The sequence below is a fragment of the Podarcis vaucheri genome (genome assembly GCF_965113315.1).
Source record: "Podarcis vaucheri genome assembly, chromosome: 13".
Lineage (NCBI taxonomy): Eukaryota > Metazoa > Chordata > Lepidosauria > Squamata > Lacertidae > Podarcis > Podarcis vaucheri.
The window spans coordinates 36696762-36723512 of NC_138751.1; the positions used below are offsets into that span (position 1 = coordinate 36696762).

General features: G+C 46.5%; 2 protein-coding genes across 2 annotated transcripts; both read left to right on the forward strand.

The window, feature by feature from the left end:
• The first annotated feature begins 1781 nt into the window (after window positions 1–1781).
• SGCA (sarcoglycan alpha) lies at window positions 1782–25999 on the forward strand. Its single transcript, XM_082194479.1, has 10 exons — window positions 1782–1891; window positions 4991–5125; window positions 5663–5814; window positions 7491–7563; window positions 10785–10983; window positions 13362–13524; window positions 13628–13836; window positions 15654–15680; window positions 23911–24114; window positions 25577–25999. Exons 1-9 carry the CDS (start codon window positions 1852–1854, stop codon window positions 24101–24103), a joined length of 1191 nt encoding a protein of 396 aa, XP_082050605.1. The 5' UTR covers window positions 1782–1851; the 3' UTR covers window positions 24104–24114; window positions 25577–25999.
• Window positions 17084–17989, forward strand: LOC309516043 (uncharacterized protein). Its single transcript, XM_082194541.1, has one exon. It carries the CDS (start codon window positions 17275–17277, stop codon window positions 17941–17943), a length of 669 nt encoding a protein of 222 aa, XP_082050667.1. The 5' UTR covers window positions 17084–17274; the 3' UTR covers window positions 17944–17989.
• Window positions 26000–26751: the final 752 nt, after the last annotated feature.

A 26751-nucleotide genomic window follows, 5' to 3' on the forward strand; every position in this document is an offset into this window, starting at 1 on the left:
CAATCTGCCATCTGCTGGTCTGCTCTCTCAAACAGCTGTGGTACATCCCAAAATCCTGGACACTTCAAGGTTTGCTAGCCTTTTTATCAGGTCTGAGCTTTGCCAGGAAGATGGATTTCATTTCAAAGTGTTAAAAGGTAAAGGGACCCCTGACCATTAGGTCCAGTCATGACCAACTCTGGGGTTGCGGCGCTCATCTCACTTTATTGGCCGAGGGAGCCAGCGTACAGCTTCCGAGTCATGTGGCCAGCATGACTAAGCCGCTTCTGGTGAACCAGAGCAGCGCATGGAAACGCCGTTTACCTTCCCGCCGGAGCGGTACCTATTTATCTACTTGCACTTTGATGTGCTTTCAAACTGCAAGGTTAGCAGGAGCTGGGACCGAGCAATGGGAGCTCACCCCATCGTGGGGATTCAAACTGCCAACCTTCTGATCGGCAAGTCCTAGGCTCTGTGGTTTAACCCACAGCGCCACCCGCATCCCCTTTTCAAAGTGTTACGTTACCGCAAATTTCTCCTAATAAACACATTTTTTAATACAGTTTTGGGTGGGCAATGTACATGGTTTGGCAAGCAGTTCTCCTTCAGACAATGCATTTTTAACATTATTTTCACTCACACACAGATTTTTGTAACCCTTGTTTGGTTGGAGAACTGCATCGCAAAATTCGGATGAGTGTGAATTTTGAAGGGTGTCTGTGTTTCGGTTCCCACATTGTTTCATAAAGTGCAAATTTGATTGATTTGGCTTTAAATGAGGACTGAATTCAATTTCTCCTTCATCCATAGTGACAGTCATCATTTCAGAAGAGGTCTGTAGTCTTCATTCTCACACACTTCTCCTACAATGGTGTCTGTTGCAACCCTATACATTTCTGCTCAGAAGTAAGTCCTAGTCAGTTGAATGGGAATTACTGCTGGATTAAAGTGTACAGGTTAGTAGCTTTATACATGCACCTTCAAGGGACGCTGGTGGCGCTGTGGGTTAAACCACAGAGCCTAGGACTTGCCGATCAGAAGGTTGGTGGTTTGAAACCCTGCGACGGGGTGAGCTCCCGTTGCTTCACAGCATTTCAGTGCGCTGCTCTGGCTCGCCAGAAGCGGCTTAGTCATGCTGGCCACATGACCCGGAAGCCGTACGCCAGCTCCCTCGGCCAATAAAGCGAGATGAGCAGCACACCGAAACGCCGTTTACCTTCCTGCCGGAGTGGTACCTATTTATCTACTTGCATTTTGATGTGCTTTCAAACTGCTAGGTTAGCAGGAGCAGGGACCGAGCAACGAGAGGTCACCCCGCTGCGGGGATTCGAACTGCCAACCTTCTGATCAGCAAGTCTAGGCTCTGTGGTTTAACCCACAGTGCCACCCATGTCCCTGTCGGGTGTTTTAGGTAGGTGATCTTTCCAGCCCTAACTGGAGATGTTGGGAATCAAACCTGGGACTTGCTGCAGAAGGCAGACGCTCTACCCCTGAGCTACATCCTTTCCTTCTAGCCAAGGTGCACCCCTGTCTTGTCTGGATTAACCCTCCGTTTGCCAGGCTTCACACAGCCTGTATTATCTGTTCTACCTTGCTTTGTTACATCGTCATGATATTAGCCATGCAAGTGGCTTCTACAGGGGTGGCTGGTGCAGTCTGTATCCTGCAGTTTTGCTCAGCAATGGGACCATCTCGTCGCCTGCTGTTCTGGCAGTCTTGCAGTGCCCCCTTGAGGCAGCGACAGGGCCTGAAGCTCGGGACTCTGCTGACACCCATTCTCCTAACCCCCTCTGTCTGACACAAGGCACACACACCCTCCCACCGCCTGCGATCGCAACCTGCCTCTGTCGATCAAAACTTTCCTCTCGAAAGATGGCAGGACAGCGCCTGATTGCGAGCTGCTTCCTTGCAGGCAAGTTTCTGGATTTTATATGGGAGCATACAGGAATCTGCTGTGCAGCAAAGGGTGTCTCTGTGTTTGTGTGCCTTTATATTTAGGATCCACTTATAGGAATTGGAATGGGAATGCCAAAGGACCTGTTTTAAGACAGGATGAGTAGCCACGGGAAGAGATGTTGGTCAGACACTGTATCAAAAGCTATTTCAAACTTTTTTTAAAAAAAAGAAGAGCTCCACTCTGGTCAAGAAAGAAGTAGCCACATGTATGTTTTTCACCCTGCGGTGTGTCTTTCGGTACAATTTTTAGCAGGACCCGTGTGCCTAAAATTCTTGGGGACCAGGAAGTTTGCCTGCTTTTTCTTGCTGCCTCTCTTTTGCAACGCCTTCTAATTTTAGGCTCAGGCTGCAGCCCCTTTCGTTCGCCGCTTGGCGCAGAGACAGCTGTTGCCATATTTGTGAGGGAGAGCAGGGGATCATGCCACAGCAGTGGCGAAATCTTTTAAAAATGCTTTCGGTTGCATTTCAAAACAATGCTCTTTGCAGCAGCAGCAGCTGGCACACCAACGTTGACTAAGGAGCCAGGAATGGAAACAAAACAAAACAAAACTGAGGAGTACAGTTGCACCTCAGGTTAAGGACTTAATTCATTCTGGAGGTCCGTTCTTAACCTGAAACTGTTCTTAACTGAAGCACCACTTTAGCTAATGGGGCCTCCTGCTGCTGCCACCACACAATTTCTGTTCTCATCCTGAAGCAAAGTTCTTAACCCGAGGTATTATTTCTGGGTTAGTGGAGCCTGTAACCTGAAGCGTATGTAACCTGAAGCGTATGTAACCCGAGGTACCACTGTAATGTGGTTTCACAATCCTGCTAAAGAATGCACATTAATCGCACATGTGGCGTTTCTCATAACCAAGTGGGTAACTTTAGCAGAATCTACTGATACGTGTGGGATCTTTCCATAGTGTAGCATGTGGCACAGGGGTAGATACTTGAGGAAAGGGCTTAAGAAAGGGGAACCAAGGAGAACTACTTGAAAATGATTTACAGATGGCATTTAACTCCAAGTAGGCTTGCTAAGTTGTGTAAGACTGAATCAGATAAGTCCTGGAGATGCAAAGAAAAGAGGTTGAAGGAAAGTTTTTTCATATGTGGTGGACTTGTAAAAGGGTAAAAGAGTATTGGGAAATGATACATAATAGATTGGGGGGAAATGTTCAAAAGTGCTTCCCCCCAAAAAAAACCCCAGAGTCCTTTCTGTTGGGGATAATTCAGGCTGAAATTCCCAGGTGTCAAAAATGGTTCTTTATGTATGCAACAACTGCAGCCCATGTTTTGTTAGCCCAAAAATAGAAAACAAATGAGGTCCCAACCAAAGAAGAAAGGCAACTTAAGTTGACAAAATATGCACAACTCGCAGAGTTGACATATAGAAGAAGAAGAAGATATGTTTAGGGAAGATTGGAAAACGTTTATTGAATATATGAGAAATAACTGTGTACAGCTGAAAATGTTGGCAGCATTAAGATAAATTCAACAGTGTAAATAAATTATGATGGAAGTAATAACGGAATACAGTGGTACCTCGGGTTACAGACGCTTCAGGTTACAGACACTTCAGGTTACAGACTCCGCTAACCCGGAAATAGTACCTTGGGTTAAGAACTTTGCTTCAGGATGAGAACAGAAATCGTGCTCCAGCGGCACAGCAGCAGGAGGAGGCCCCGTTAACTAAAGTGGTGCTTCAGGTTAAGAACAGTTTCAGGTTAAGAACGGACCTCTGGAACGAATTAAGTTCTTAACCTGAGGTACCACTGGACTGAATGGTACAGTTTTTGTAAAATATGTAGGGATTTATGATATGCAAAATGAACCATGGAAAGAGAAGAAGGGAAGTCATTGATATCTTAAGGCTGTAAAAATGAGTACTTTAAATTATAAAACATATCTATATCTATCTATCTATCTATCTATCTATCTATCTGTCTGTCTGTCTATCTGTCTATCTATCTATTTATCTATGAATGAACCAAGATATATCAAACTTGTGTTTGACAAGACCCTGAACTACCCTGCTGCATTGTTTCATATGTGGTGGCAAGATATGAATGTTATTAAATCAGACTGCAAATGAGCTTTGCTCTTGCAAGGAAGTGACAATTTCTCTCCAGGGACAATACTGTAAAAGAAAAGGAAAAACCTGTTGTCTTGGGTATAAAAGAAGCAAAGGGTAAGAAAAATCTATTGCCTTAGCAACATTTAGATGTCCCAACCCTATTAAGGCCAGGAAGAAGAAAAAGGAAACAGCCATCATTCGAACGGCAGAGTCAGAGAACAAAGCACACGAGGTGAAGAATGAATCAAACAAAGGCCAATTTGGTTTGACACATGTGCAGTTTGAAAGCTTCTCCCTGGCTTTATTTTATTTTAGGGATTTCTGTCTCGCCCTGCAAAAAGCCCCCTGGGCAGTTTACGAAAAGTTAAAATAACGGGGAAATTAAAACAACTTGCAAAACACTACAGTATAATGGTATAAAGGCAGTTGGCGGAAATGAAAAGCAAGCACAGCAGCATAATGTCAATTTACAGAGGACTGAGAAACCATTTGCCCGACAAGGAAGCATTCTGGGCATTACGAGCTCAGCCAAGTCAAGTTCCAAAGTGGATAATGTTAAATTGTGGGCGAACATATCAGACGACACAGCGATTCTTCAAAAAGCTCTTGTTTATTCCAAGGCCAGAACAGAACTGAACTAAAGAGCTCAGTCAGCCTGCTTATATAGAACTCCAGAACAACGTAACTGTAGCAACTTTCTAAAACTATCCAATCACTGAACGTCACTTTCGATCCTTCATTTGCATAACTATCTACAGTATCCCCCTGCTGGCCCAGGGTGAGAACTTCAGTACATAACAGATAATAACCAACTATGAAGACTCTTTCGGTAGAGTGTGCAGACTTCCCAGCGATGCTAAGCTCCGTCTTGGGCTGTGCAAAAATCCTCAGTTTGCTGAAAAGCAAAAGGCAGTGGAGAACATTGAGAGTTTGTCTTTTGTGTCATTTGAATCCGGATTCTGGATCTAATCCTGTGTCTTCTTTGCTCTGTCCTAGGGCTCCTCTTCAGCCGGGGCCTGGCTGTCAGCCTCCCTGTCCTCAATCTCTATGCTGTGGTTGGGGAGATCTTTGTCCACGAGTTTGAAATAGACGACTTTAAGGATGCCTTTCCCTCCTCCATGGACGAAAATGGTAAGGGTGAGCTCTTTAGTTCAGTTCTGTTCTGTGATTGACAAAGCTGCTCTGCTTTGTCAATCACAGTAGTATATTATTTCAGCTGAATCCTAAGAGGCATCTGCAGCAAGCTTGTGTGAAGTGCTCTTTGATGCCAAGACTACAAAAGGACAGGTCCCTGCCCCGGGAGTTTACAATCTAAAATGTTCGGTTTCCGAACACTGGAATCCTGGAAGTAAACGCTTCCGTTTTCAAACGTGCCTTGGAAGTCAAACAGCTTCCGCTGCGTGTTTTTCAGTTTTCTCAATTGAACTTGCACCCAGCCTTTTCCAACTCGGTTTTCGAACATTTCGGAAGTCGAACGGTCTTCCGGAACGGATTACGTTCGAGAACCGAGGTACCACTGTGTTGCTGTTGGTTCTGCCTCCATAGAGATCAACCCTAAACACTGTAGCCTAGGTGTTTCAAGAACCAAGCTTCAGGATAGCATCTCCATCTCCCAGGGAGGGCAGAAGAAGCACAACACTAGCTCAATTTGGGTCTGAAATCTTACAGAGCTGCCTGAGGCCCCTGTCACTTTCCACACCAATCTTCTGGATCACCCAGACTTGCCCCGCTGGCTGCGCTACATTCAACGGACCCCCTACCAGATGGGATATCTCTACGGGTCCCCCACAAGCAAAGAACTCGGCAAGCAAACAATTGAGGTGCGTGCATGTTTTATAATTCCCTGACGGACAGGGGGGTGGTCATCTATTTTGCTCAAGACTCACCTGAGAGCGTCCTGGGCAGAAGCCCAGGTACAGGTTGAGTCTGAAGTCATGCCCACATCCTATATCTAAAGCATATTTATAACACATGGCTCCCCCCAAAAAAAACCACACACACAACGGGAATGGTAGTTTGCCCATCACAGAACTACAATCCCCAGCACCCTTAACAAGCTACAGTTCCCAAGATTATCTTTTTTTTGGGGGGGTGGGAAGAATCTTGATGTCTAACACGTGCAACACACGCCGCCACTGAATCTTGGGGGCAACCTGGTAGCTGCAACTCTGCCCCAGCAGGATGGCCCCAGCAGTGGGACACTGATGTAGAGCACGTCCCTATTTTCATCTGAGGAATATTGAAGGGTATGGCTAAAACCCCTGACTAGAAATCACTGGCAAATGTAAGTGTGGACAAGAAATCACTAGCAAATGTAAGTGTGGACAAACAATTAAGTTGATCTGCACTGAAATTTAAACCAAATTAACCCCTGTTCCTCCCCCCCCCCACAATGGACACAGACACATTTTGAAGCCGCCATCGAGCCCCTTGTCAACTTGGGGCCGATCCAGGGAGCGGCACTGCCAGGGCTGGATTTAGGTTTGATGAGGCCCTAAGCTACTGAAGGTAACGGGGCCCTTTATATGCCCAGCTGTCCTTTGTCAACAATAAATGGTCACTGTTTTTTATGTTGAATATATGCTATATGGCAATTTATGGACCTCGTAGGTACCTAAAACCATTTGCACATGTTGCCATGCAACCAGTCCATGCAGAATGTAAAGGGGTAAAGGAACCCCTGACCATTAGGTCCAGTTGTGGCCGACTCTAGGGTTGCGGCGCTCATCTCACTTTATTGGCTGAGGGAGCTGGCGTACAGCGTCCGGGTCATGTGGCCAGCATGATTAAGCCGCTTCTGGCAAACCAGAGCAGCGCACGGAAACGCCGTTTACCTTCCCGCCAGAGCGGTACCTATTTATCTACTTGCACTTTAATGTGCTTTCGAACTGCTAGGTTGGCAGGAGCAGGGACCGAGCAACGGGAGCTCACCCAGTCACAGGGATTCAAACCGCCGACCTTCTGATCGGCAAGTCCTAGGCTCTGTGGTTTAACCCACAGCGCCACCCGCATCCCAATAACAAACTTAGTTGGTCTCTAAGGTGCTACTGGAAGGAATTTTTTTATTTTCTTTTGACTACGGCTGACCAACCATGCTACCTACCTGTAACCAGATATCTCCAGTACCAGCTCTGAAGAGCTCCACTCAGACACAGGATATGATTGCCTTGCTTCCAACTTTTGTGGTAGCCATCGGCCCAGAAACTATTTATTTGCTGTTGTTATCCTTATTGGAAACCTGCTTTTTTCTTTTCTTTGAAGGCTGAGATACAACGGTGTGTGTGTGCCATACCCTCCAACATTTCTCCAATGAAAATAGGGGTGTCCTAAGGAAAAGCGGGACATTCTGGGATCAGATTAGAAGCTGGGACAGTTTCTGTATATCTGAGACTCTCCCTGGAAAATAGGGACATTTGGAAGGTCCGGTGTGTTTGGGCATGTGTTTTAAAGAAAAATTAAATTAACCCCCCAAGTCTCTTTCTCTTATTTGTGACAGGTGAAGGCATATAACAGATATACTTATGAGACTGCAAGGCAAACCATGATCATCACAATTGCCCCATCTTCAGGTAATTCCCCCTCCTCTATGAAGTATATGGGGCAAATTCAACCTGTATCTCCTTACGATTGACTTTGATGGGGATACTGGATCTTGGCTGTTCTTAAATTTGGTGCAGATCCTCACTGCCTGGACTCCCATGAAAGGCCTTTGTTGGGTTTTTGGGGGAAGGTGGGTGAGCAGATGTCGACCCGAGCCAGGAAAGTTGGAGAAGACTTCCAAATCCATCTAGGCCCAATGTATATATATGCATTATTTGGGCTTATTGATGCCAGTGATGGCTTGGCCCTCTCCTGGGCCAGTGATGAGGAATCGAATCTAGCTGTGTGTGTATATATACCGGTATATATTTCTGTTTTACACTTTAGAATACTCATTTAAACAACCATAAAATGTCAATGACTTCCTTTCTTCTCTTTCCATGGTTCATTTTGCATAACATAAATCCCTGCATATTTTACATAAACTAAACCATTCAGTATTCCATTATTACATCCGACAAAACTTATTTACATGGTTGAATTTATCTTACTGCTGCCAACATTTACAAGTGTACACAATTCCCCCCATATATTCAAAAAACATTTTCCAATCTTCCTTAAATATATGTTCTTCTTGTTCTCTTATTCTATAAATTAGATCTGCAAGCTGTGCATATTCCATCAGTTTAAGTTGCCATTCTTCTTTAGCTGGGACCTCTCTCATTTTCCATTTTGGGACTAACAAAATACGGGCTGCAGCTGTGGCATACATAAATAACCTTTTTTGACACCTGGGAATTTCCATCTAAATTATCCCCAACAAAAAGGACTCAGGTTTTTTTGGAAAAGTACTTCTAAGCACTTTTTTTTCAATTCATTGTGGATTATTTCCCAGTACTACTTTTACGGGTCCAAGAATCTAGCTGTGTTTTTTACCTGCCCACAGTTCAAATGTGAAACCATCATGAGGCAAATGTGAGGGGTCCCCTCCACCCTAGACTTTTTGCCCTTAAACATGTATCTGGGTAGATCAACATCATATATTTAAAGCACATCCATTTAAAGTGGTCTTCCACTGAGCTATGTCCCTTCCCCATTGCATAATCCTAGAACTGTACAGTTGGAAGTTACCATCATGAGAGTCATCTAGTCCAATGCAGGAATCATTTGCCCAATGTAGGGCTCCAACCTGCGACCCTGAGATTTAAAGTCTGATGCTCTACCGACTGAGCTATCCAATCTCCCCCCTGTGCTGGTTTACTCAGGAATAATAAGCCTCGCTGTGTTCCGTAGCTCTTTCTCTCTCTAGTAAACGGGCTCAGGATTATCGCTCTGCAAGTATGTGTCAAATGACGCGTCAGGGTTTGGAGCGATTATGAAAGGAACTGGAAGGGAAACAGCAGGCATCGCAATGCCTTTCTGTCAGGCGGCTGCAGTGTGGCTTCAAATAGAATATCATCTCCCTGTCTCGAAAGGATGTAATAGCGCTAGGGGGAAATGATCAAAGAGCTGGAGCGCTTTTGCCTGCAAGCAAAGGCTAAATTGAAGCTTTTAAGCTTAGCACAAAGGACAGCAAAAGAGCATGATAGAGGTTTATCAGTTTTTGAGCAGTATGGGGAAAGTGGCTTGAGAGAGCCCTCCCTTCCCTTTCTTAGAATTGCAGAGTTGAAAGAAGACCGTCTACTTCAACCCCCTGCAATGGCAGATGTCCCATACAGGTTTCGAACCTGCAACCTTGGCGTTATCAGCACCTCGCTCTAACCAACTGAGCGGTCTAGGCTCACAATCCACAGAGGAAGAGATTTGATTGGCTGCTGGGAGTCAGCTGATACATGGGGTCATGGGCTTAGACCCTAAATAGAAGGGACAGTTTGTGGAAGTCAAAGAATGAACAGGGCAGAAGTGAGAAAAAGAGGTGTTTCTTTACATGAATGGTAGACAGTACCACTTCAATACACATTTTCCAATCTTCCTTAAATGTATGTTCTCTTCTTGTTCTCTTATTCTATAAGTTAGATCTGAACGACGCGCATATTCCATCAGTTTAAGTTGCCATTCTTCTTGAGTTGGGACCTCGCTTGTTTTCCATTTTGGGGCTAACAAAATACGGGCTGCAGCTGTGGCATACATAAATAACCTTTTTTGACACCTGGGAATTTCCGTCTAAATTATCCCCAACAAAAAGGTGGGTTGTGGAGCCTAGTCTGCTCTGTTGGTTAGAGCATCATCATCATTATCATCATCTTCATCATCATTTTATTTGTACGCCGCCTTTCCATAGTTAAAACAGTGCTCAAGGCGGCTTACAACAGGACAAGATTTACATAATTACCAACATAACAAAAGTCATAAACAATAAATAAAACACATCAAAAAGTACACAACCAAAGGGGAAACAATTTCCACATAAATCATACAATCTAAGACTAAAAATTAATATCAAATTAAAAATTAATTAAAATTAAATTAAAGCATTAATATCAATCACAATTTAAAATGACATGTTGTTGTTTAGTCGTTTAGTCGTGTCCGACTCTTCGTGACCCCATGGACCAGAGCACGCCAGGCACTCCTGTCTTCCACTGCCTCCCGCAGTTTGGTCAAACTCATGCTGGTAGCTTCAAGAACACTGTCCAACCATCTCGTCCTCTGCCGTCCCCTTCTCCTTGTGCCCTCCATCTTTCCCAACATCAGGGTCTTTTCCAGGAAGTCTTCTCTTCTCATGAGGTGGCCAAAGTATTGGAGCCTCAGCTTCATGATCTGTCCTTCCAGTGAGCACTCAGGGCTGATTTCCTTCAGAATGGATACGTTTGATCTTCTTGCAGTCCATGGGACTCTCAAGAGTCTCCTCCAGCACCATAATTCAAAAGCATCAATTCTTGATGGTCCAGCTCTCACTTCCATACATCAAATGGCATACATCAAAATGACATAGATAAGAAATAAAAGCAATTAAAAACAAAAATGGAGGCCTCTCTGCCCAGCAGCAGCAGCAGCAGCAGCAGTCCTTTACGGAGCCTGTCAGGCCCTGCCCCAAGCCAGGGAGCAGGGCAGGGCCCTTCAGGCTCCCATCAGGTCAGTTTTGCAGCACAGTGCTGATAACTCTCAAGGTTGCAGGTTCGATCCCCGTATGCGGCAGCTGGATGAGGGCAGACAGAGGTGGGCTGGGCAGACGGACCAGGACTTTTTGTGGCGGGAAGTAATGTGTATATCCCCTAACCCTAACCCTAACTCTGAACTCTTTCTGTAGATGGAGAAATGCCATATCAGGCTGACTTCCTGGTGAAGAATTGGGACGTGGAGGAAGTACTACCAGCAGATATCCAGGATCTTTTCCAGCAAGCTGTGGACAGCATGTGGGAACAAGATGGCCTGACCGTCGTCAATATTACCTCAGCATTGGACCGGGGAGGCCGGGTACCTTTGCCCATTGAAAACCGGAAGGAAGGGTAAGAGGAGGGGAGTCTCTCACAGGCTGTAGAAATGGTCCCCAATACAGTGGTACCTCGGGTTAAGTACTTAATTTGTTCCGGAGTCCGTTCTTAACCTGAAACTGTTCTTAACCTGAAGCACCACTTTAGCTAATGGGGCCTCCCGCTGCCACTGCACTGCCGGCACGATTTCTGTTCTCATCCTGAAGCAAAGTTCTTAACCTGACGCACTATTTCTGGGTTAGCGGAGTGTGTAACCTGAAGCGTATGTAACCTGAGGCGTATGTAACCTGAGGTACCACTGTACTGGAAAAGCTGCCTCCTTTCCTACAGAATCTCCTCAGATTCTGCCAGGGAATGGTCTGAAGCAGAGGGATGGGGGATGCATTCCCAGCAGAGCAGCTTCTCTCAGAAAAGGAGCTGGAGGGGGAAGATTCACCTTCCCCCCCTTGCCTACACTTGTCTCAGACGCCGAGACAGACACAGAGCGGTTTAGGCAGGAGTTACCTAGCTGTGAGATAATGGCACAGGGAACAGAAGGGAGGGGACAGATAGCAGAGACGTCATTAGAAAGCGAGGGGGACACTCCCTCCCCACGAACTTGGAGATCCAAATGTATCAGAGAACAAAGGTTGCAGAGAGAAGGAGGGACCTCCCGTTGGCACCTATTATCTTGCGGAAGATGGAAGGGAAAAGAATTAGAGAAGCCAACTGCTCTCCTTGGGGAGGGATGTGGATTTTTTCTTGCAACCTGATGTCTGAACTATAAAATATAAACTTATAAAAGAACTATAAAATATAAGGTAAAGGGACCCCTGACTGTCAGGTCCAGTCGCGGACAACTCTGCGGTTGTGGCGCTCATCTCGCTTTATTGGCCGAGGGAGCCGGCATACAGCTTCCAGGTCATGTGGTCAGCAGGACTAAGCCGCTTCTGGTGAACCAGAGCAGTGCACAGATATGCCGTTTACCTTCCTGCCAGAGCGGTACCTATTTATCTACTTGCACTTTGATGTGCTTTCAAATCGCTAGGTTGGCAGGAGCAGGGACTGAGCAACGGGAGCTCACCCCATCGCAGGAATTCGAACCGCCGACCTTCTGATCGGCAAGCCTTAGGCTCTATGGTTTAGACCACAGCACCACCCGTGGTCTAAAATATAAACTGCCTGTTAATTTTTATCTGTGAAGTTACCAGAGGTGAGGCCGACTCTCCACACCTGACAGATGCGAAGATCACAGAGGGGCCCCACTTGTTTGTTCCACCGCCCTCAGAAACTGTAAATTGGGAGGCCAAATAACAGGAAAAGGAGTATTTATCTGTTGACCAGCAAGGCTCAACTGTACACATTTTCTGGCTTGCTAGCACTGCAGATCGGAAAGCTGCTCATTGAAAGCCTCTTCTGCATTGCCCAATATCAAAGGTGTCAGTCTGGGTCTCAAATCCCTCATGAGATAAGGACTTCCCCCTGCATGCGAAGACAGGCTCCAGTGGAATGAGCAGACAAGACCAAGAGTGGGTTCAATGGTCAAGAAGGCAGTGTCTGCATGAGCTGTAGAGGGAAGTGAGGGGCAGATGGGGCTCACCCACCAGGGAAGGTAGCCCATCTAGGAGAAGGAAAACTCTGACTCTAAACTTCCGCTGTCTTGCGGGATATTTCAGGAGAATAAAAGGCTTAGGAGTAAACTCTACACAAATCCAGAGTGGAGTCCCTAAGACAGTCGGATGGTGTCTTTTATGCCTCCTTCCAGCAACTCCTGCAGCCCAGCTGGTGCCAAACATATCGCTCTGCTTTCCTTTGGCCTCGGCCCAGTATACCTGAAGGAGCATCTCCACCCCCCATCATTCACTGAGGTCCAGCTCTGAGACCGAGGCCATTTAGGGCTTTAAAGGTCAGCACCAACACTTGGAATTGTGCTTGGAAATGTACTGGGAGCCAATGTAGGTCTTTCAGGCCTGGTGTTATATGGTCTCGGGGGCCTTCTCTCCTTCTCGCAGGGTGTTCATCAAGGTGGGCTCCATTAAAATGGTACACATTAAAAACTTCCCTGAACAGGGCTGCCTTCAGATGTCTTCTAAATGTCAGGTAGTTGTTGTTCTCTTTGACATCTGGTGGGAGGGCGTTCCACAGGGTGGGCGCCACTACCGAGAAGGCCCTCTGCCTGGTTCCCTGTAGCTTGGCTTCTCGCAGTGAGGGAACTGCCAGAAGACCGCGGTGCTGGACCTCAGCGTCTGGGTGGGGGTGGAGACGCTCCTTCAGGTATACTGGGCCGAGGCCGTTTAGGGCTTTAAAGGTCAGCACCAACACTTGGAATTGTGCTTGGAAATGTACTGGGAGCCAATGTAGGTCTTTCAGGACCGGTGTTATATGGTCTCGGCGGCCTTCTCTCTTTCTCGCAGGGTGTTCATCAAGGTGGGCTCCAAGGAGCCATTCAACGAGTGCTTAACCAAGGTCAAGTCCCCTGCCAACCGCAACCGGTGCAAACTGCAGCAACAGCCGGCGCTCACCTGCTACGACACCTTCAGCCCTCGGTTCCAGATCGACTGGTGCAACCTCACCTTGGTGAGAGGGGACGCTGGAGAAAGTGGGTGGTGGCATGCGCTGGGCCATCCCAGAGATGCTCACTCACCCTCCGTCCTTCCAACCCCCTTTTTCCGCTTCTCAGATAGACCTCACCAATATAAACACCACGGAAGTGGTGACCATCTATGGAGACGGAGTGCTAGAGGAAGGCAGCGAATTCAATCCTCCGGATGACGCCCCCGACAGGGAGTTCTTCAGCGACTTCCTGCTCACTTTCCTCCTCCCTTTCTTCCTGGCGCTCCTCCTCGCTCTCCTCCTGGCCTACATCATGTGCTGCCGACGGGAAGGCGTGTAAGTTTGAGTCTGAGGGAGGACCACAGCCTCCCGTGGGCATTTCATAATACAGTGTTACCTCCGGTGTGAATGGGATCCGTTCTAGAGGTCTGGCCGGATTCCGAGGTTTTCACAACCTGAGGATCACTGTTATATGCATGCGCGCAGCAGTAGACCACTTTTGCACGTGCACACGCAGCGAAACACCTCCGGGTTTGCCGCTTTCGCAACCTGAAGTTTACGTTACTAAGGCTAACTTAACCCGAGGTGCTACTGTAGTACATTACAAAATAGTTACACACCATAAACACAACATTTTCACACATTAAAAAGAAAGAAAAAAGGTTCTTTTGAACCTTGAGACCTCCTTCCTTCTCTCCATGGTTTCCAATTCTAAATTTTATTCCTGCATACTTTACTGTATTCTATCTGTTATACAATCATAGTACCCAATGTTACATTATGAGTGTCACTGTATTCCTGCCAATGATTTGAACTGTTTTCAGTGATCTCTCAGATATGTTAGAAAGTCACTCCAGTCTTTTGAAAATACTCGGTCTTCCTGATTTCTGATCTTTCCCATCAGTCTTGCCATCTCTGCATATACCATCCGCTTGGTCCGCCACTCTTCTCTGGTCGGTATTTTTTCTTTTTCCCATCCCTGGGCTAGGAGCATCCTTGCTGCTGTCGTGGCATACATAAACAGTCTTTTATTTTCTTTTGGTAGTTCCGTGTCTATAAGACATTTCACGATAGTTCAAAGGGGGTGTGGGAGGGGAGAAATTGGGGTTTTCTGTATCTTCCACCAATGGGCTACATTCACACAGCTGGGGACTATGCCTATGTGGAAACTTCCCTTTTCAATGCCCTCCTAGTGCTGAGGGATAGTGCTGCAAGAGAGGGTGGGGAAGCACTCAGGCCTTCACTTGCCTGACCTGCCTCTTCCTCCTCTTCTTCTGACCCATCCTGTGGCTCCACCCTCCAGCTCTGAAGCTTCTCCTCCCTCTGAATCTTGCCTCCTGGCTGGTACAGTTCCCCACAAATCACTGACCGCCTCTCCCGAGTCAGGCTACTGCCCCACTTCTCTGCCACTCCAGCGTACACTGGTCAGTGACTTGCCAGTCCTTGACCCTTCTTCTCCCGAGCTCCCAGCAAAGGCCATTTTGCAGCTGAACCTCCTGCTATTAAAGAGGCCAGACGGTGATATCATGGGAATTCCCTGTGCATTCTAGAACCCTGGGAAATCATAAAGGGGCAGCAATGGCAAGGCAGTTTAAGGCAGCAGGGATACTGCTTACCATAGGGTAACCTTGGCTCCCCTGATGTTGCTGAATGGGAACTTCCATCATTCCTGACCATTGGCCACGCTGGGTTATATATCGGGTTGAGGTCCCCAGTGCAACCCATGTAAAAAACAGCCCAAGGGCCAAATTCAATTAACCTGAGGGCTAGTTGTTCACCAGCCCTACACCATACTTCCATGTGACCTGCAAACATGGTCACAGTCTCCCAAAAGGCAAAAATGGGTTTAAAATCCGACAGTGATTTACCAAGGATAGGTCCAGAAAATGTTCAGCTAGAGCAGCGGTTCTCAACCTGTGGTTGCCCAGATGTTGTTGGACTACAGCTCCCATCATCCCTGAGCTCTGGCCTTGCTAGCTAGGGGTGATGGGAGTTGTAGTTCAACAACATCTGGGGACCCAGAGGTTGAGAAAGGCTGAGCTAGAGTATATAGGACGGTTGTTATTTTGGTACAGCCCTGAGTATACTAAATTAAAGGTTTTCTGTTGCCAAACTGGACCTAACCCTAGTTTTCTTCCTTTTTAAAATTGTAGGCAGAAAAGGGACCAGAAGACCTCAGAGTAAGTAGTAGTGCCTCCATTTGCATGTGAGTGGTTTGTGAAAATGTGAAATCATTACTTCCACATACCCCACACCCAGTGTCTGTATTTCAGAAGTTGCTTTTCCCCTTTCAGCCACACCCTTTTTTGTATTTTCTATTGTCGTCTTTTAAAAGTGAGGCGATCTGAAGTACACACCTTATTTGAAAATGTGGATGAAGCAAAACTCACACGTCAGCATTATATACCAGTCACGGGTATTGAATGTATGAATTTCTTCTTCTTCTGTTGACCAAATCCTTGCAATCATTTTGAAATTCCTGCCTTACGTGCCATGACTACAGGGCCAGCCCCACCATTAGACAGGCTGAGGTCACTTCCAGACAGTTGATATTTCTGGGTGAGATTCAACCACAGGCTGGCAAATGTTAGCATTTATCTGGAGCTCTTTTGCGACAAACCCATTTCCTCCCAAAGCTTGGACTTTAGGAAAGTGACGGTGAAAACGTGTCGGCAAGTGTGTAACATCTGCTTGATGCAACGTTGCCTAATCTCCCGCAAACAAATGAGAACGGATGCTGAGGTCCTTGCAAACTAGTTAGGGTGGATACTCGGTGAATGGGCTATGAGTGGGGAGTGGTGTTGGGGGTGGTGGAGCTGTGTGTTCCATGCAGTGGTGTAGCATGGGGTGCAGGGGGTCCGTGGCCCCAGGAGCAAATTTCTGAGGGGACTTTAAAGTTCCAGAGTAAAGTATATCACTCCTTCTGGACTTTATGTCTCTTATAAAAATCAAAGAGAGAAAATGGATTTTAAGTCTTTTTGTAGGTCAGCTCAAGTTCCCTGCTACTATGATAGCAATCTTGGTAAACTTAGTTCTTTCAAATTGATATTTCCTCTCAAAAGAATGGGAATCAGATTTTCTCCATCTCCCAAACTTCCCACCAGCTGGGAATTGGGAAACACCTTCAGTTCTGAGAATGGATGCTTTGTTCCTTTGCTGTGATCATTAAAGACTCTTTAAATCAGGCATAGGCAAACTCGGCCCTCCAGATGTCTTGGAACTACAACTCCAATCATCCGTAGCTAACAGGACCAGTGATCAGGGATGATGGGAGGTTTAGTCCCAAAACATCTGTAGGGCAGAGTTTGCCTATGCCTGCTTTAAGTGGTCAGGGACTCCTTTCGCTTTGTCCTGCAGCGAAAGGGGGTGGGGGAGAAAGCCAAGTTCCTGGAGCCTGACACCTGTCTTGCAAGCCTAAATGGGCCTACTGCCCTTGGTCACAGTGGGGGACATCGCTGGTGTCTGAATAAAATAAATATTCTGGTCTGCAACAGGATAGGGATGTCGCTGGACCATTGACTAGAGATGTGCACTTGTTGACGATGTCATCACATGGGAGCAGCATCACAGGGGGCTTGTGATCCCACAATGCACCAAGCTGTTTCCATGGCGACCATTTAGTCCAAGTCCCTCCCCTGTAACCTCATAACCTCTGGCAAAGCAGGATGGCTTTGTCATATCTGCCTTGCACAGGATATCACCACCCAACATCTTCCTCAGCTGCGAGGCAGGTAGCGTAGGGATGTACCAACACAAGCCAGGCTTAAGGAGAAGATGAGTGCCTTAGGCGAAATGCAGATTGATTTCTTGGTTAATAATGAGGAGTGCTCAGAAGAGAAGATATCGGCGGACATCTTTGACCCCCCGGCACATCAGAAAGACCAGGCCTTAAGGGAGCCTCAGCCGTCATGTTCCGGCGAACACATGAAGGCTACCTCCAAGTCCAAAACGAAAGGCAGAGAGCTCCACAAACCTTCCTTCCCCTGGAAATTCCTCTTTCCGAAGCGCGGCGTCTCCAAGCTCATTTTCCAGGTGGTGGCCTCGGGAGAGAAACGTCACGGTGTCTCCCTGCAAGCCCTCAAGAAGAGTGTGGCGGCCACCGGATACGACCTTGAGAAGAAGAAGAGCTACTTCAAGAGGGTCTTGAGGGCCTTGGTGGCGAAAGGTGTTTTGCGGAAGCTGACTGGCCGAGGGCTCACGGGCTGCTACGCCATCAGCCGGATGATGATGAGGTTGCTGAGGAGGAGGAGCCAGAAGAGGAGGAGAAGGGGGAAAGGGAAGGGGAAAGGGAAGGGGAAGACCTTGCCAGATCTCAAGCCGAAGCAAGTACCCAAGAAGAAAAAGAGGAAGAGCAGAAAGAGGAGGAAGAAGAAGACCAAGAGGATGACATCTAAGCCGTCTGACTTGCAGAGTCCTATGCTGATGACAGGTTCCCATAGCTGACGCTGTGTGTAAGGAGGAAAAAGAATAAAGTGTCGTATTTGAAGTGCCTCTGTTTTTGTGCCTCTTATTTGAGATGGTTAACATCTGATCCAAAGACATGAGAAAGGGCAGCTTCTTCTCAGTCTTTTGAGATGGAGGTCTGAAGCAACCGGGGGATGTGTGTGTGTGTGTGTGTGTGTGTGTGTATCTTTATTGCGGTCCATAGACGCACAAAACAGTTTCAAAACAAGATACAGTGGTACCTCGGGTTACATGCGCTTCAGGTTACAGACTCCGCTAACCCAGATATACTACCTCGGGTTAAGAACCTTGCTTCAGGATGAGAACAGAAATTGTGCTCGGGCAGTGTGGCAGCAGCAGGAGGCCCCATTAGCTAAAGTGGCGCTTCAGGTTAAGAACAGTTTCAGGTTAAGAACGGACCTCCGGAATGAATTAAGTACTCAACCCGAGGTACCACTGTACAGTTGAGACAACCAAACAACAGGCAAAAAAGACCGAGGTAGTCATTTTGCTGTGTCTAGAGCACGATGGTCTCTGTTTCTTGCAACCTCCAAAAGAAACTTTGCCATGGTCAGCGTAATATCCTTTGACCTATCCTCCAGAAGGTTTTTAATATGGGAGGCTTCAGATTTTCCTGGCAAATTTGCGAGTAAGGGTTTGATCAGCTGATCCCTTGCTTGCTCATACTGCCCACAATGCAGTAGGATATGGTTCATGCAATCGATGTCCTGAGAACACCAACAAGGCCTGTTCTGGCAGGGGATGCCTCCCAGTCTACCGTTTAGAACTTCCAATGGAAACACATTTAATCTAGCTTTGGTAAATAAACGCTGATAGGTGGGTACGGACAAATTCCTAAGATATGAGGCCAACTGGAAGTCGTGCCCGTATTGTGAACGGACACCCATCGTTTCCTCTTGTAGCCACATTTTTTTTACAAAGCTGCAAGTCCTAATATAATGGCTGCTCGCAGTCTTTCCCGTGAGTGGCAGTTGTGGCCTGAAGCTGTGCCTCCTATCTCACCCAGATGCACAGCGCCATTTTGGAACGTTTCCCCGTCCCCTCCAGCCACCATGGAGGCTCATGGGAATCCGTTCCAGAAGTCTGTTCGACTTCCAAAATGTTCGGGAACCAAGGCGCAGCTTCAGATTGGCTGCAGGAAGCTCCTGCAGCCAATCAGAAGCCATGGAAGCCTTGTCAGACATTCAGGTTCCAAAGAGCGTTCGCAGACCGGAACGCTCACTTCCGGGTTTGTGGCGTTCGGGAGCCGAAACGTTCGAGTCGCAAGGCGTTTGACTTCCGAGATACGACTGTACACTAGTGGCTCCCAGCTCCTCTGATGAGGTAGGTGGTTCTGCCCTTAGGGATGCTTGAGGAATGCAAACTCTGCAAATTCCTGCGTGAAATGGTCCGACCCACACCTTTTGGACTGATGTGGAGATAAGTACTTTGCTAACCGCCAGATCTCAATGCAGTGCAGTTACTGGCAATTAAAAATGTGCAAAGCACATTTAAATTATGCATTCTGAGGTAAACGATGCCTGTGGATAATCTATTAAAGTACATCTTAAATACACATTTTGAGATTCACACCCGCCACCAAAATTGCAGATTAATGCAGAAAGGGGGTTGACTAGCATTTCCCCCCTTCTCATTCATGAAAGCCTTCCCTGAAGTGATTTCACAGTAAAGAATAAGTACAATTAAAAAACATCCACCAAGGAAAAACGCCGACAGCCACATGGTGGATAAATTGGTGAAAAAGGAGGCCTCGTCCACGACAGATCTGGAGCGTAACAACACTGAGGTCCAGTGCCAGGGGCATTCTGGCGGTTCCCTCGCTGCAAGAAGCCAAGCTACAGGGAACCAGGCAGAGGGCCTTCTTGGCAGTGGCGCCCGCCCTGTGGAACGCCCTCCCACCAGATCTCAAAGAGAAGAACAACTACCAGACTTTTAGAAGACATCTGAAGGGCAGCCCTGTTTAGGGAAGCTTTTAATGTTTAATAGACTATAATATTTTAATATTCTGTTGGAAGCCGCCCAGAGTGGCTGGGGAAACGCAGCCAGATGGGTGGGGTATCACCTGGTTCACCTGGCGCTTTCATTATAAGCCTTTGAGGGGTAGACAAAAATGTTCCTTTTTTAAAATAACTTTTAATTCAAAATTAAAACAAAACATATTATCCAGAAACATATCATCCTTCCCCCACAGAACCCACCCACCCCACCCCCGACTTCCCTCAGTTCCAGTCTTTGATTTCTCTAGAAATGCTGTTTTCTGCATGTTACACAGTTGTATAGATCCTCAAACTATTTAGCTGATTATTATCAATAAAAAGCTTGTGAATGTTTATTCAAAACCAGCCAAGGAGTCCAGTTCGCTTTGTTGTGTCTTCAAATACTTTGTAAAGTGTTAAAAAAAAATTCACCTGGCGCTTTCATTATAAGCCTTCGGGGGCCAGACAAAAACGTTCCTTTTTAACCAGGCCTTTGGCCAATGAACATCCGATGCCCTTTTAAAATGTGTTGTCAGTGTTACTTGGTTTTTTGTTTATCTTTTGATTGTGTGTTTCGCGTTTCTGTGTTTGGATTATATCCTGCAAACCGCCCTGGGACCTGCGGGTATAGGCCGGTATACAAATTTAAATGATGATGATGATGGGACCTACAGACTGGAAAAAGACAATTCACCCACCCCACACTGTTTTTTAGTTTTGTCCTCCCCCTTCTCCACTTATATGTTACTTTGATTTTTTGAGGAATGGGAAAAATTACAGACACCGTTGAATTTTAAATACAGGGCTTGCTTTATTCGTCATAAGGATGCGGAAGTCACTCTGGAGGACACAGCAAGCACCCTTCACACTTTGACCTGATTCTGGGCAGCTGGGAGAGAGAGAGCCCTGCTTCTCTTTGCGCCTCGGCCGGACTCTGCCTTCCCTTGCTTCTTGTTCCTGCCACTCCTGGACGTGGCTTGGCTGCCTTTTTTCTTGGCGGCTTCCTTGGCCTTCCGGCCTCTCATCTTGGGCTGGTACTTCTTGACAATGTTGGGGTTGACCTTGAAGAAGCCTGTGGCTCCCTTCCCTTTCACTTGCCAGAGTTGCCCTTTGGACACCATGTTGTTGATGGACCTCATGAAGTAGTGCTTCTTCTCCTCCATGTCATAGCCCATGTCGGTCACGGTCTTCTGGAGAGATTGCAGGGAAAGCCCAGTCTTTCTCCGGCAGGTGGCCACGGCTGTAAATATCAGCAAGGAAAGGTGGGTGGTGGGTGGCTTGGGCACAGCGGCTCTCGTTGAATTGCGGTCAGAAGCAGTCCTTGCCCCAGGAGTTCTTCTGCCTCTCTGCAAGGAAGGATCCAGGGAAGAAGGGTCTTCAGAGGAACCCGAGGATTGCATGTTTGGGGAAACATCGGATTCCTCAGTGTCTTCTAGAGCTGAGTCTCCGTTGGTTGAGCCTGTTTCAGATGCATCAGCTGAAGGAACATCTGCAAATTCTTTTGACTCCATCATATTGCTCAGAAACTGCCTTCTTGTTGTTGTTTCTGGGTGGATAGTTCTGTTGGTTCTAAAGTCAACGGGGGTGTTGCTTTTGTCTTTCTCTCTTGGTCTATATTGTCCACACGTGCCTACCACGTCTGTCAATTAAAGTAAACGGGTTTGGAGATTTTGTGGCTCCGAATATCTTGTCACATTCGCAACTTGACTCGCCCGCCCGCTCACCCAATCCTTGCTGCGATACTTGGGGTTTCCTGAATAAACAGTTATCTCTTTTCAACCTCTCTCAACAGTACTTTTGAGTTTGCTTGCCTTGGTGGGTAGAGGATTTCAAGTTGATGGTGCTCAGCTGCAAGGCAAATCAATCCTGTCCATCTCTCAGGCACAATTTGAGTATTTAGGTCCAGCTAGTTGCCATGGGAACAAAGCTGGATGCTCTGTGATGTCAGCTTAGTGCTCTATGATGCCACGAGGATACTGCCTGAGGTATTGCATCACACGCCTGCCTCTTCCACTTAATGGTCTGCTATTTTCTTTTAAAAAACACACACATTGAACTATTTGTTAACAAATGAGAGTAGTAGTAGTAGTAGTAGTAGTAGTAGTAGTAATAATAATAATAATAATAATAATAATAATAATAATAATAATATTTGTATCCCATCCATCTGACTGGGGTTGCCCCAGCCACTCTGAGAAGCTTCCAGCATCTATAAAAACACAATAAAACATCAAACATTAACAACTTTCCAATACAGGGCTGCCTTCAGATGCCTTCTAAAAGTTGTATACTCATCTCCTTGACATCTGATGGGAGGGCATTCCACAGGGTGGGCACCACTACTGCCCTCTGCCTGGTTCCCTATAATCTCACTTCTCACAGTGAGGGAACCTCCAGAAGGCCCTAGGAGGTGGACCTCAGTGTCCACATGTCAGCTGAGTGATGGAGAGAATATGTAGCATAGAAAAGGGCCCAGGTTTAGTCTCCAGGTAAGCAGGGCCACAATAAGACTCCCACCTTGGCTGTTGGAGGGGTGTTGCTAGTTAAAGTGGGATACATTTCATGCATCATCGTAAAGCCAGGTCAACTGGTCCTTGTGCCCCATGATTATTATTATTATTACCACATGTATAGCCACAGCCGGCCCAAGACATTTTGGTGACTGAGGAGGACCTCAAAATGGCACCTCCCTCCCTGCCAGGGAAGAAGGGATGAGGGAAGATCTACATCAGGAACAAGAGGGGACTAAATATCTACATTGGGATCTGCTGACCCTATGGATCCTGCCACCTGAGGCGGTCACCTCACTTTGCCTCATGGGTGGGTTGGCGCTGTTTATATCTCACTTCTCCTTCTCAGTCATGTACAGTGGTATCTTGGTTCTCAAACGCCTTGGTGCTCAAGCAACTTGGAACCCAAACACTGCAAACCTGGAAGTAAGTGTTCCGGTTTGCGAACTTTTTTTGGAAGCTGAACGTTCTCCGTTTTGAGTGTTACGCTTCTGATTTGAGTGCCACACTTCCGTTTTAAGTGTTACGCTGAGGTCTGTCTGTGTTTGCTATTTATTTTGCATTTTTCTTGTTTTTGCAGCTCTTTTTTGTTTTGTTTTTGTGACTGTGTGGAACCCAGTTCAGTTACTGATTGATTGATTGATTGATTGATCGTGTGACTGCAGTACATTGTTTATTGCTTTCATTTTATGGATCAATGGTCTCGCAAGAAAGTAAAATTCAGGTTAAACTGCTGTTTTACGAGTTGTTTTTAATTGTCTGGAACAGATTACCGTATTTTTCGTCCTATAGGGGGCACCGGCCCATAGGATGCACCTCATTTTGGGGGGGGGGAATGAATTAAAAAAAAATATTTCGCCCCCCAGCTGCGGCTGCCGCCCCAAGCCTTGCACACATCTGCCTGAAGCACGGGGCGCCCTCCAGAGGGCTCCCCGTGCTCCGGGCTGCCGCCCCAAGCCTCGCGCCCTCCGGAGGGCTCCCCGTGCTTCGGGCTGCAGGCTGCCGCCCCAAGCCTCGCGCCCTCCGGAGGGCTCCCCGTGCTTTGGGCGGCATGCTGCTGCCCACAAGCCTTGTGAGCTCGCGGGAACTCCCGCCGGGCTTGCAAGGCTTGCGGATAGCTTCCTGAAGCCTGGAGAGCGAGAGGGGTCAGTGCGCCCCGATGCCTCTCGCTTTCCAGGCTTCAGCGAAAGCCTGCATTCGCCCCATAGGACGCACACACATTTCCCCTTCATTTTTGGAGGGGGAAAAGTGCGTCCTATGGGGCGAAAAATATGGTAATCCATTTTGCATTATTTTCTCCGGGAAAGTGCGCCTTGGTTTTGGAATGCTTTGGTTTTGGAACGGACTTCCGAAATGGATTAAGTTTGAGAACCAAGGTACCATTGTACATGGTTCCCTCCCTCCCCATTTTATTCCCACATCAACCCTGTTGGGATAATACCATTTCTTTTCTCCCTCAGCATCCAAATGGTGCATCACCACACAATCCACGACAACACTGAGGAGCTGAGGGAGATGGCCAGCACCCGAGACGTTCCCAGGCCCCTCTCCACCATGCCCATGTTCAACGTCCGCACGGGCGAGAGGACCAATCCCATGAGAAGCGCCCGCTTTGACACTGCCCAGGTGCCTCTCATCCTGGCTCAGCAGTGAATGTTTGTCAGGTGAGTTCCTCCACAGCCACTGCAGAGCCATAGAGCTGAATGGGGCCTTGAATGCCTGGGAACAGGCATGTTCAGTAGGGTTATAACATTTTTTTTTTACAACCTCTTGTTCCTTTGGCTTAGTTAGAAGAACTTTGGCCTAAAAACAAAGGAATGAACTGTCATTTCCAAATTGTTTGGAAAAAAGATTTCACCCCCAAATCAATAAATTGATTTTTGCATATGTAACTATATACAGCGGTACCTTGGTTGTCGAACGGCTTGGCTCCCGAACAAGTCAGCTCCCGAACGCCGCAAACACAGAAATGAGTGTTTTGGTTTGCGAACGTTTCTCGGGAGCCGAATGTCCAACGCGGCTTCCGATTGACTGCAGGAAGCTCCTGCAGCCAATCAGAACTGCACCTTGGTTTTCAAACGGTTCTGAGAATTGAACGGACTCCCGGAATGGATTAAGTTTGACAACCAAGCTACAACTGTAGTGTATTCTGTAATGCGCACAGCATGTATTATAATACAGGGAAAACAGAGATTGCAAAGTTTATAATACTTGTGCTTTGTACATTGTACATCATTGCAAAGTTTATAATGCCTTGTACATTGTACATCATTTCTTACTGCTTAGAATAAATCGAGGTTGCAGTTTGTCTTTGTTTCTGCCTCAAGCACCATGAAATTCCCACATCGCTTTTGATTGCGCATTCTGCGCACTGATTACTTCTTGGTATCTGGAGTACAGATGGCTCCTGCTTCCAGTGATTCTCCAATACAGTTTTAGGAAGTTCCAGACAGCTGTAGAAGTTCTAAACAGTCCCATAAAGTTTTAAAAATTGCTAATACTTATGAGTAGCAATGTTACATATATGGTGATACCAACTTTTCATTTCGGGGTGACCTTTTTCTTGCAGCTGAGAAGAATTAGTCCCTTTTTCAGTGTTTCTAAGCAAAAGGTCATCCCTTTATGATACAGGAAAGAGGTGTGATTTTTTTTAAAAAAAAGTCAAAAAGTTATAACGCTAGTGCTCAGTCAAGGCAGGATTTAACCCTGTCCTTTTTGCAGGGATGGGGAACCTTTTTCTTTCTTTTTTGCAAGTACAGTGGTACCTCGGGTTAAGTACTTAATTCTTTCCGGAGGTACGTACTTAACCTGAAACTGTTCTTAACCTGAAGCACCACTTTAGCTAATGGGGCCTCCTGCTGCTGCCGCGCTGCCGGAGCACGATTTCTGTTCTCATCCTGAAGCAAAGTTCTTAACCCGAGGTAGTATTTCTGGGTTAGCGGAGTCTGTAACCTGAAGCGTATGTAACCTGAAGCGTATGTAACCCGAGGTACCACTGTACAAAGACACAGAAACCTTCTGGTGGATGAATGACCCCTCTTGTAGTCTCCGTTCCCCCTACTCAGTAATGGAAGCCAAAGAAATGCATGTGGTATTAAACTCCTCCCTCCTCTTTCCCTCCAACAGGTCAAATCCGGCGAGGCTGTGGAGAATGTCCCCACCAAAGACTTCTCTCAATATTGAGGCAACTTCTCTTGAAACTCGGGAGAGTGGATTTTGCTTTCCTGCTTGTTTCCACTTTGATAATGGTGGGAATTGGGGTAATGGTGGGAATTCGGTAACTCTGTGCATATGTTTGTAGGGTTAAGCATTTTGACTCCCGGGGCAATGCTGTTTTTGTGTTTTTGCTACATATCCAAGTGGTGGGTGGGTAGTTCAGAGCTGCTGGTGCCAGGCATTGTGGGTACATAACCTTGGTCTCAGAACTACAGTGCCCAGAGTTCTGTGGGTAACATCACGACAATACCTCTTTGAACCCATAGAGTGACTGCGATCAAAGAGTCCTTTGATTACCATTTTGCACCTTGTTGTGATAAAAGGTTGAACACGCTTCTTTGTATTGTTTTTATTTTATTTTATTTTATTTTTATTTACCTTCTCCCCAATTAAGAGCCTTCAAAAAGCTGGATTTCTTGGTTAGCGTCACATTCCATAACTGTTATGCAGCTTTGATGGGTTCAACTTGGAAAACCTCCCATAAATCAGAGTGGAAACTAAAGGTATGCTAAAACCTCATGCACAACTTCAACACACATGCTGTGCCAAATGGCACCACACACACACAGATTAATTTTCACCCGCACACATTTGTACAATGGGCGTAAATACTTTCCAGTAATGGATGGAAAGGTCTGTCCATTTCGGTTCTCCCAGCTTCTCATTCTTCCAGTCTTAAATTCTGTCCTCCATATTTCTGCAACAATTGGCAATTTTCTTTGTAAAAAAATAAAATAAATCCTCATAAAAATTCAGCAATTTAGTGCAAATTTCTCCTAATAAGCACATTTTTGTATGCAGGTTTGACTGATATGCACGTTTCCAAGCAATTTTTCCTAATATAATGCACTTTTGTATCGAGTTTTCATGAATATATTCATTCTAATGCATACTTTCCCCTGATATATGCATTTTTGTAACCATGGATAGGTTGGAGAGCTACATTGCAAAACTTGGATAAGTGCTAACTTCAAAAAAATGGCTTTGTTTTGGCTCTCACATGGTTTTGGTAAGTGCAGATTTGATAGATCGGGCTTTGAATGGAAGCCGAATTGAATTTCTACCTTATCTCTACTTCCAACAAA

Coding starts and splice junctions, on each gene's coding strand:
- SGCA (XM_082194479.1), top strand. CDS start 1,852: ATGGCAGGACAGCGCCTGATTGCGAGCTGCTTCCTTGCAG. Junction 5,815..7,490: donor TCGGCAAGCAAACAATTGAG/GTGCGTGCATGT, acceptor TATTTGTGACAG/GTGAAGGCATATAACAGATA. Junction 10,984..13,361: donor ATTGAAAACCGGAAGGAAGG/GTAAGAGGAGGG, acceptor TCTTTCTCGCAG/GGTGTTCATCAAGGTGGGCT.
- LOC309516043 (XM_082194541.1), top strand. CDS start 17,275: ATGAGTGCCTTAGGCGAAATGCAGATTGATTTCTTGGTTAATAATGAG.